Consider the following 10,778-nt stretch of genomic DNA (forward strand, 5'->3'; position numbering starts at 1 on the left):
GGTGAATTGCCTTCACCCGTGCTTCCGTGGCTGACTCATTGCTTGCCTGAGGTGATTAATCAGAGGTTCAGGCCGTGATTCAGCAGCCCCATACATCATCAAAACCTGAAAGTATTTTTGCACATAAAAAGTAGCTCAGGTCCAGCGGAGGGCCACAAAGATGGTGAAGGGCCTGGAGCATCTCCCCTATGAAGAAAGACTAAGCGAACTGGGTCTGTTTAGCCTTGAGAAAAGAAGACTGAGAGGGGACCTGATCCAGGTTTATAAATATCTGAGGTGTGGCGGCCATAGCGGTGAGGCCAGTCTCTGTTCAGTGGTACGTGGAGACAGGACGAGGGGAAACGGACATAAGCTGCAGCATAGGAAGTTTTGCATGAATGTGCGTAAGAACTTCTTCACGGTGAGGGTGACGGAGCACTGGAACAGGCTGCCCAGGGAGGTTGTGGAGTCTCCTTCTCTGGAGATATTCAAGTCTCGCCTGGATGCCTACCTGTGCGACCTGGTGTAGGGAACCTGCTTTGGCAGGGGGGTTGGTCTCGATGATCTCTAGAGGTCCCTTCCACCCCCTACAATTATGTGATTCTGTGAATCTGTGAATTTCTTATTTTGGAAGGCCTAACCAATGAACTTTGTTTGTGGGAGCGTTGCATTTTTTGGCAGCAGCAAAATTCAGATTCTTGAGGCACGTGTTTTGAAACAAAAGCAGCAAAGAAGCTCTGAGTTTCAACAAAACTCACTCAGTCTCAGAAAATTTCATTTAGAACTAATGGGAAAACCTAGTAAAATTGCAGAGGAAGTGTTCATTAAACAAACTTTATGTTCTTGTGTGACCAGAAAAATTTGGTCTAATACTGGATACTGTATTTCCCTGTGGATGTTTCTTTTTTCTACCTGATTGATAAATACGTTATTGTCTATCAAAAATTATGTCTGAAAGTTTCATGAGACTCATTAGTATTTAATTTGCAGTCAATACTACTTCTACACAGGATTCTGAACTTCAAATACAGTTTCTTAACGGATTTTTTGTTTCTAACTTAATTTCCAGTTGTTCCTTTTCATATCAGCTTGTGCAAGAGAAAGTGTATTTAGACTCCAATAAATCAGTTCAGTGGTTGGATGGTGGTTCTTCTAGCAAGGACTGTGTAGACTAGTGACTTCTGCCTGAAATGAAGCTGTATTTTGTTGTGTGACTGAAGAAGTCAGTGTTAATATTTAGATTTGTTTGAGAATTTCTACTAAAAACGGTACTTAAAAATGATACTTTGTTGGTCAAATATTTCAGCACTTAGGTCGAGGAATTGACGTGAGGAGAAGAAAAATATGGGACATGTATGGACCAGAAACTCATTTAGAGGTATTATGCAAATGTATGTAACTTAATTCGTTTGTTCATTGCTTCAGACTGTGTTGATAAAAATATTATTAAACACAATGAATTGTAGACAATTGTCTAAAGCATTATATGGCTTTGGTACAGTGCACCCATATGTACTAGAGGTAGCTATAAGGGAGTATTAATAGGGCAATGCTGTATCATCTTCTTGCATATTTGTAGTTTGCTTATTTTTAAGCTTAAAAGAGTGATTTCCTATTACTTGTGCAAACATTAACACTAAGAGACTTGATTTTACTGGAAGTACAATTGAGAACAGCTTTGTTTGCAAAGCTGTACTTGATAAAATATGTTAATATCCGAAGTTGTGAATTAACAACAGAGTCACTCTGAGTGTAACTCTGATCTTGTACTGCACTGTGCTGTTTGGAACAAAAGTGCTGAACTTCAACAGAGACTCAACAAAAAAGGAGAGATATGGACCTTTTAGAGCACGTCTAGAGACTGCAAAAACGATTGTAAAGGTCACCAGTGAAACTTTCTTTCCTAACATATTGATTCCTGTATTTGCTCCTGATATCACATGTATCACTAGGTAGTTCTAACACGGCTTGGAGAAGGATGCATTGGCAACATACACAAGAGGTGTTAGGCTGGATTGGTTCTATTATTCATGAAGCTGGTATTCTGTATAGTGAGATTTAATTTAGGAAATGCCTATGAAAGAGGAGAAGATAGTAGGGAAGCTATGTTCTGATTAATTACTGACCTAGGTCTTTAAGACGTGGCAAAGGGAGTAGGACTCTGAAAATATATGTAGCAGAAATGAATGTGACAAGTAGCAAGAAATCATAAGCGATGTATGATATTTGTTTAGATATATTTAAGATGCCAGTTTTCTTCATCAGACTTACTGTTCTGCTCTGTGACCAGTATTTTGTGGATTATTGTTGCCAGATCCATCTTTTGTAGCTCTAAAAAATTAGTGCCTGGCAGAAGTACAAATAGTAGAAAATACTGTTTTCTTCTGTGGTTCTCATTCTTGCTGTATTTTTCTGCTTTTAGGATTTTACATGGTTGCTTAGTGCTTTATTAACAAATAGAATTAAAGAAACTTTTAATAAATCTCTATTTTTATTTTTTTTTTAAAGGAATCTTCTATCGTGCCAGGTGACAGTCATCTCTTTCCAGATACTGACTGGCTGATAGGAAACCATTCAGATGAATTAACGCCATGGATACCTGTAATTGCTGCCAGGTATTTGGTGGTCCTGGGGAAGCAGGAGGAGTGGAATTTAGTAGAAATATTATTGCCTATGCATGCTTGGTGAAGACTGCTTCTTTTGTAACCCTACCAGTTGCTCTAGCAAGATTTGCTTCTTATGATGGCAATTGATTATTTTTTACAAAATGTTTCTCTTTTCCTTTGGAAAAACATGGAAGATGTATTTATTTTATCATAGAATTCAGTGTAGCATTCTGCTTTCAAATTTCAAAATGAATTTTGTATTTATTTCTTAGATGTGAAATTTGTTTAAAAACAAATTAATTGCTGTTGATCCTGCATTTCCTTGTTCTGCTGCAGTAGTTTGATACCTAGAGATTTATTCCTGCAAAGTCGACACGGTTACTTACTATAGCAAATAATTTACCAATAAATATCCTGAAGTAGTATCACATCAATATAATTTCTTGAAGCTCTGTCACTTCATAAAACTTTACATCAATGCTTTTATCTGATGTGTTATTTCTTAAATTTTTGTGTTCTTGGAAGTAACTTTCTGTTTAGCAGTTCATTGTCCTTCTTGTAGGTCTTCCTATTCATGCAGGTACTTTGTGCTGCCATGTTGCTTTTTCGATTTCCATGGAAAATACAGCCGAAGACAAAGCAAGAAGACTCAATACAGAGAATATCTTGATTTTGTTGCTGAAGTGGGACGTGTCTGTGGTTTTCATGTGGAAGAAGATTGCCTTAGAATTCCATCAACAAAAAGGGTAATTTTGGACTGATAGGTTACAATCTGAAATACAAGAGAGAATGAAATGGTTTATGGTTATTTATTATATACTTCTCTGAAGGATGGAAAGCTCTGTTTAATTTTTCCATCTGCTAATATTGGTTACTTGCACTTAGCTTTGTAGGTTTTCTTATCAAGAATTTCAAAGTGAAATGTTTCTGTAGCAGAAAGAGGGGTTCAGCTTTATTTTTTAATAATGCCAGATTATTTAAATGTTTTGGAGCTGTGCTTGTATGGCAAAATGGATTATGGCTTGGCTGCTGGATTTCGTCTGTGTCACCAGTATTTAAAAGAAATTGGAGGGGAAAAAAAAAAAAAAACAACCCTCAGGTGTTAATGAGCATAGAGTTCCAATGCATATCTCTGGCAGTTAGGTGTAGAAGCCTCTTTAAGACATGTTGGTTGTTGAGTGAATACTCTGATGTAGGAATTAGACTGTATAAATGCTACAGTATAAATAGAGATGTATCTGTTTCTGCTAAGATAGGTGTGCCTTATTGGAAAAAACAGGATCTATCCAACTACAGAACGTTCTTTGATGGATGAGCAGATAACACAGTTTATTCGTAATCGTCAGACCTGTGCTGGGGTTGCACGTGACAGAGAAGATGGCTTTAATCATAACGATCACGCTGTGTGCAAAGGAGCAAGCTCAGAACTCCCTGAAAATGTGATGGAGACTGCTGGTGGAATTTGGATGCCTGGATTTCAACCCAGAGAAAAAGTAGAACAAACCAGAAATTGTGCTGCCCTCCCTCGGGATTTTGTAGATGGTGTTGTTCTGAATGTAGCAAACTTGCTGTTAAATGCAGTCCCTGCAAAATCATGTTCTAATACACATGGTGGAAATAAAAATACCTGGAATCAAGGAGGTGAGATAGTCTGTGAGATAGTCTTTCTAACATTATTCCATTGCCTTTTGCTTCTGCTGGTATTTTCTGATGAATTTATGGTTGTAAATTTGGCAAGTGAGATAGACTTTAAGAAATACTATGAACAGTGTGTAGGAGCAGATAGGTTATGACCTGAGCCAATGATTACCTCTTGAAAGAATGTGGCCAGTCCTTGGAAGCACAGGTAGAAGCAATTCATCTGTGTGACTGGAAGGACCTAGGGTCCATCCTTCCTAACCTCATTTAAGAGCTGGCAGCCACAAGAGAAGCATCTTTGTTTGGAGATCACTTCTTTTGGAATGTTGAGCAAGCACTGATCCTCGGAAAGGTTAAACTATTCCTCTTTTATTAGTGGATTGTAACTGCTGCCTCTCTTGGGTGATCCAGAACTGTTTTAAAGCAACTATATATCTACTGTTTCCTATCTTTACAACAGTATTGTAGCAAAGTTTTTGTTTCTGTTTTTTTTGTGGTGGTTTATTGCACCCTGGAGTACAAATAAGGTGCATAAATGTATTTTAAAACTTCTCTTGTTTTCCTTTTACTCAGTACTTACATACTAGGACAGAATCAATTAAAAAAAAAAAAAAAGAACAAAGCTGTTTGTTCAGAAACATAACTTTGCATCTAGATGGAAAGGATTTTAAATATATTTTTAGATAATAACATAACTTGCTATAATTCTCTAAGAAGTGCTTTGATGTGCCATTTGTTCACAACAAAATGAGCAATTTTTAGTTGTCTTAGCCTTAGAATGAAAAGAAGTTACTGTTTATTTTATAAGCGCTCAGTAAGTTCCACTTTCCTGCACCCATTTCATTATTTACTTGCTGTACTTTGTTATATATTGTTGTTATAGAAGAGCCTTTGAGTCATTTTATTATGTTCATATAAAGAGTGCTTGGCACAGTGAAGATTATATGTTACTGAAGAGGGGGAAAAAAAGGGAGGACACAAATTTTGACTTGAGCACTGTTGAATGAAAACTGCCATTTTACAGACTACACACACAGAAAACATACATTTTATATTTGTGAGGTTGAAAGCACAGAGTTGCTATAGTAATTATAGGTAATTCTTAGGTTCTGTTCATAAGCAATAATTTATGCAGAAGTTAGGATTTACTAGGATTTTAGCTATATATATTTTTATAGCTACACCATCATCTATTGCAGAAAGCCTTTCCTTGAAAGAAGTAGCAGAACATTTAAATAAGGAGACTTTAAAGAGGCTGAAAAGTGAATATGGAGGCCTGCAAACACTGCTCAAGAATAATCATCAAGTATTTGAAGGTAAGGAATAAATAGGCCTTTTTTTGTTGTTGTTGTTTGGCTTGGCTTGGCTTTTTTCAGTCATCAATTTTACCCCTCCTATCCAATTAAACTTGACTGAAAAGTGTAAATTTCAGTCTAGATTCTGAGCATTTTAGTATAAATTATTTTAATGGATTTTGGTAAACAAAAACTCTATAAACGCCCTCTATGAAGATGCTAAAAAGATGCCTCAGCATGATAGTAAAACATCTCATAGGGAAATAATTTATTTTTTCTTTAGATTATCTCTATATTACTTCAGTTTCTTATGCATTACTTTCTATTTCTGTATAAATGGTACATTTAGTTTTGTCTGAGTGATCCATTTGTTGAAAACATGTTATTTGCTGACTGTCACTATGCATTTTTTCCAGTACAATTCCCATGGCTGTATATTAACAGCTGAATTTTTGTTTGTTTTTAATCTTAGTTCTAGACGGGAGAGTTCATATTCGTGACTGGAGAAAAGAGAAGCCATCAAGGAAAACTAAACCTGAAGTAAAACGATGCCTTTCAGCTGAAGCATTTAAAACACGTCTCTGTTGGTTTTTCATTCATCATCCTGACGGTTGTTCTTTGCCTTCTGAATCTTGTCCATATGCTCATGGGACTGAGGAGCTAAGACAGTCTGAGACTATTAAAAAGAAAAGACATATACGATGATAAAATGCTGCCACTTATGTTGAAGCTTGTGTGCATAAGTGTATTTGACTGACTTTGGGACTGCTTAGTGCATGAGCACCTGCAAAATTTGGAGGTTTCTCTTCTTGTTCCAATCTATTTTATTTTTCTAGTTAGTTTACAAGTTCTCCTATATTTTAGTTTCTGTACCATTGATATGAAAAAATTATAGTAAAATATGTGCATATTTCTGGATTTTGTTTGTTTTTCTTAACAACAACAACAACAACAACATACCATTCCTTCTCTCTTTCGTACTGATTCAAAATGATTATTGATTTGATGAAAAACTTTCTGAGAAATTGTGAAGGTTAGAACTCGGAACTGATTACAGGACAAAGAAATCTAGGGTTGAGTGAGTAATGCATCTGAGAATTCTGTAAGAACACAAGGAGTCTGAAAAACGAAGGAAACAATTGAAGACCAAGCAGAGGAGCAGTGAAAGATGAAACTGGAAAAACTTTCAGAGCAGTTTCAAAGCCACTTTGTTTACTTCCTTGCCTTTCAGCTAGCAGATTGCAAAGAACTCTCTGAAGTGTCGTGTTCCCCTCCTCTCCTTTTACATTTCTCTTCTGATCCTGGAAAAAGATAACTAACCTAATAATTGCAGTAGATCATGTGTTGTGTTATCTAATGTGCTGTATGTGTACTGCTCCCTTGCCTTCCTCTAACAGGGGCAGTGGTTGACTGAGCCTTTCCCAAAGGCTCTGCAATGGCAAATACAACATCTTGACTATAACACTAATCAGTACTTAGTTACAAAGATTACGAGGCCTAAACATTTTAGAAGAGAGAAACTTTATACTTTGAGGGGTATTTGAATGTAGTTAAGTTGTTGAAATAAGGGAAAGGAGAATAAGGCATTTAAAGTACAGCTCTCTGGAGCGGGACAGCATAGTAAGGTGTAGTAACTGTTGTAACAATTTCTGAAAAATGGTTTGCTTACGAAGGCCATGAGTTAAGAAAAAGATACGGAGTTCATATATATTACTCACACATAATCAAGTGGTGTTGTTGCCTTAGCTTTTGTTTGGCTACATGCAGAGTAAGAAGAGCTTCTCGATGCTTATTTACTAGTATATTTAGTGACTCCTCCAGGTGAAGATTTCGTTTCCACATGTAAAAACCAGAAACAGACTTTAAATTATTTTCCAGTTATTGCCATCTTCCCTGGTGATTCCTGTTGTGGTACAATGTGTTTGACTAAAAATGTAATTTTCTGAATTAGAATTCACTCACCTGTGCAGGCCTTAAGTCACATGGATTTGCATTATGTAGGGATTCAGAAGCTGAAAAGGATTGTTTTTATTTCCTTCTTTTTGACAAAGGAAGAAGAAATACACACCTGACTGACTGAAGTTATAAATACACGTGCTAATACTCTAGTGTTTTAAAACTGCCTTTTGTTTGTGCAATGCTATGCTAACTAGCATATTAATATATTAGTATAGCACACTATTTCCTTTGAATAGACTTTGTATCCTAAACTCACCAACATATAGATCTGTCTCAAATTCTCGATCACTGTTCTCAGTTTGACATCACTACAGGTGGCCAGCCATCCAGCAAATCTGTACAGAGCCTTCTTTGTTTGGAGAATTGGTAATAGATGTTCTTTCTCCTTATTTTTGTATAGAAATGTTAACGTTATGTAAGTTTAAATATACATCTGAAGGTAAGTGCTAGAAGCATAAAAAAGTCTATTTTATATAATCACTGTATCTTGTTGCTTTTCTATGATCCACAGTCTTAGAAGGTCATATAATATTCAACTTTGGCAATAGATGAAGGCCAGTAGCGGATAAAAACTCTTAATAAAAACCTGCTTACACAAGGAGGTTGAGCCTGAAGTCTCAGTCATTGATTTGACACTGTCGTTTTGCTGCCTAGTTTACTGCCATCACTACCCATTAGTAAATTTAGCTTTATTTGAAACCTGTCATTGTAGAGGGAAAACAGTTGCTGTTATTGATAGTCACAACACACGGAGACAGGAGAGTTAGATGACAGATTACAAGCATAGAAATGCTGGTAGCTGGAAATGTTATAAATGTGTGTGTGGAAGAGTTACATTTTCATAAAATCTACAGATAAATATTTGGCATAAGAAAAATCTGAGTGGTTCCTCTCTTATACCTCAGTAAAGGGCTGTATTTTAGGTTTTCATCTGCAATGTAACAAATTAGAAGAGATTATTTTTCCTTTTGGAATATCTACATGCATCTTCAGAAGTCTTTTCTGGCACATCTCAAACCAGTTAATTTTTCTGTGTTTGTATCATTTACATTGTCTGTTTATGAGATTACTGTGTTTGCTTTATGTTACCAATTATTAGGTAGCCTTAAGCCTTTAGAGGAAGTCTGTCAGTTTGACAACAAATATGGGCCTGAAGGTATACCAAGTTTTGGGGCTTGTTTCTTCAGATCCAGAGTTTTAAATGATAATGCTTCAGTGACCTTAAGGACGTGATTTTTGTAAGCTGAATTCTAACTTTATCTAGCAATATAAAATAAGCAAGAGTTGAGCAATCATGAGCTTTGCCATCATAATGGCAAATATTTCAAAAATGAAGAATAAAATCTGAAACAAGGACCAAGTGGCAGCTACATCAGATATTGGGACAGGGGTTCACTAAAGTATGTAAACATCTAGCATCAGCTGAAGTCAGACATGCACACCTGCTTGGTTATGTTTTATTACTGCTGGTAATTCGTATGACTGAAGGAGTATTTTCAAACAAATATTGTAGTTATTAGGATATTCTCCTGGAATATAATGCCATCATCTTATTACAAGGTATACTTTCACGATCACCTTTACTGACTGTTGTATCATGCTGCATCTGAGAGGAGCGTCTTAAAATTTTCCTTTGGAGTTTTGGTATATTTCCTCTCCTGAAGCAATGGTTTCATGATTAGGCTTTATGAATTGTGATTCTTGTCTGATTCCTATTCGGACTTGTTGAGTTTGTGTAGTTCCTTCCTGGTATAACTTCATATTTCTCAGGTAGGCATACTTCACAGTGCTCAATTACTTCTTACAGTTTCTGCTGTAAGTAGCTTCTAATGGGGTGCTGTTAAAATTCTGCCAGATGAAATGTGCTTAGCAATCACAACCCATTCCATTCTTCCCTGCCCAATTTCATTATAACAGCTTTCAGCAACTCTAAGTAGGTGAGTATAACTTCAAATTCTTTTGCAGCATGAGCGTCATGGCAAATCTCTGTAGCAGCAAAGAAGGATGTTAATAATTCAGGGATCACTGAATCCATCTGCATTAACCTCCCAACAAGCCACCTTGTGCTCCTTACAAAACTGCATAAGGACTCAGCAAATTCAACCCTACCCATATACGTGGTGGTGTGCATGCTGTTGAAGCTGCGTGCACCTGCCATGTTTTGAAAACACCATCAGTCAAGCTGCCCGTCAGTCCTGTTGTTTGACAGCTAACCAGGCACTGTGTACAAAAACAAAGCAATCTTCTCCCAGAAAGCCTACCCTCGATTTTGAATGCTTTGGTGACTACTTTGCTGTAAAAGCAATAAACTCTCCTCACTGCTAATTGATACTTTGTGGGGTGTGTACATAATACTGTAAAAGCTGTGACATGACAGCATTTTACTTCAAATTCTAGGCTTCATCTAAGTGTTTTTGAATGCAGTGAATAAACATGGAACTGAGAAAGGAAGAGAAAATCATTTACCTTTTTTTTAGAGCAAAATATGGAGACAATAAAGAGTTTTCAATTTGCCTAATTTTTGGCAGTAAAACATATATATATATATTTTTTTAATTTTTCTTTGGATGCATGACCTTTCCAGAAATGATGCATTTACTCTGCAGCTACCTTCACTGGCCTTTGATCCATCTGTGAAGCACAGAACAAGTCTTGCTACCATCATCTCTGTTTTACTGTGTAACAGTATGGGTTTCATCACTGTGGTCCTTTCCTTCTTTTTCTTTTCTTGATTCTTTTTTTTTTTTTTCATCTGTTGTATTAAATGTTTTGTGAGGTTGTTTCAGGGACTTCATACCCAGTAGTGTATGCATCGTATGCATCACATCACCTGTTAGCAATGGTCTGATAATGCTGTGAACATTAACATTGACCCTTTCTGTCCAGTTTAGTCCAGCAGTTATTCTTTCTTGTATTTAGAGTCTAAGCAAATACAAAATGCTTTCAGTGAGTGTCATTTTCTGCTTTTTGAAGAACTTTAACAACCTTTTGTCCTTTCTTTCAGTGTTGTTTGAGTGCATTGTTTCTGATCTCACTTTTAACAGTAAAAAATAGAACAGAAAGACTTTATTAATAACCTATAGAAGTACCTAGATGTGATTCATTGAAGTCAGATGTTCTTGTGTAGGTGCTGTGCTGCTTTGCAGCATGGCCAGCAGGTGGAGAAAGTGAAAAAGAAAGCTATAGTCAGTCAGCTCCTGCAGCTACTGCAAATGCCCGGGCTCGAAAGAGTTTGGGATTGCTTCTTCCAGTGATTGGGAGAGTAATTGTGATGTCAGGTGATTTAAGTAACAGATTACTT

At 36.5% G+C, this 10,778-nt stretch overlaps 1 protein-coding gene across 1 annotated transcript; it reads left to right on the forward strand.

Moving 5' to 3' along the window:
- Positions 1-537: 537 nt before the first annotated feature.
- On the forward strand, positions 538-6,436 carry LOC104910865 (probable tRNA (uracil-O(2)-)-methyltransferase). Its single transcript, XM_010710493.3, has 6 exons — positions 538-1,357; positions 2,488-2,594; positions 3,148-3,331; positions 3,842-4,226; positions 5,423-5,539; positions 5,991-6,436. Exons 1-6 carry the CDS (start codon positions 1,331-1,333, stop codon positions 6,221-6,223), a joined length of 1,053 nt encoding a protein of 350 aa, XP_010708795.1. The 5' UTR covers positions 538-1,330; the 3' UTR covers positions 6,224-6,436.
- Positions 6,437-10,778: the final 4,342 nt, after the last annotated feature.

The sequence above is a fragment of the Meleagris gallopavo genome, chromosome 4 (genome assembly GCF_000146605.3).
Source record: "Meleagris gallopavo isolate NT-WF06-2002-E0010 breed Aviagen turkey brand Nicholas breeding stock chromosome 4, Turkey_5.1, whole genome shotgun sequence".
Lineage (NCBI taxonomy): Eukaryota > Metazoa > Chordata > Aves > Galliformes > Phasianidae > Meleagris > Meleagris gallopavo.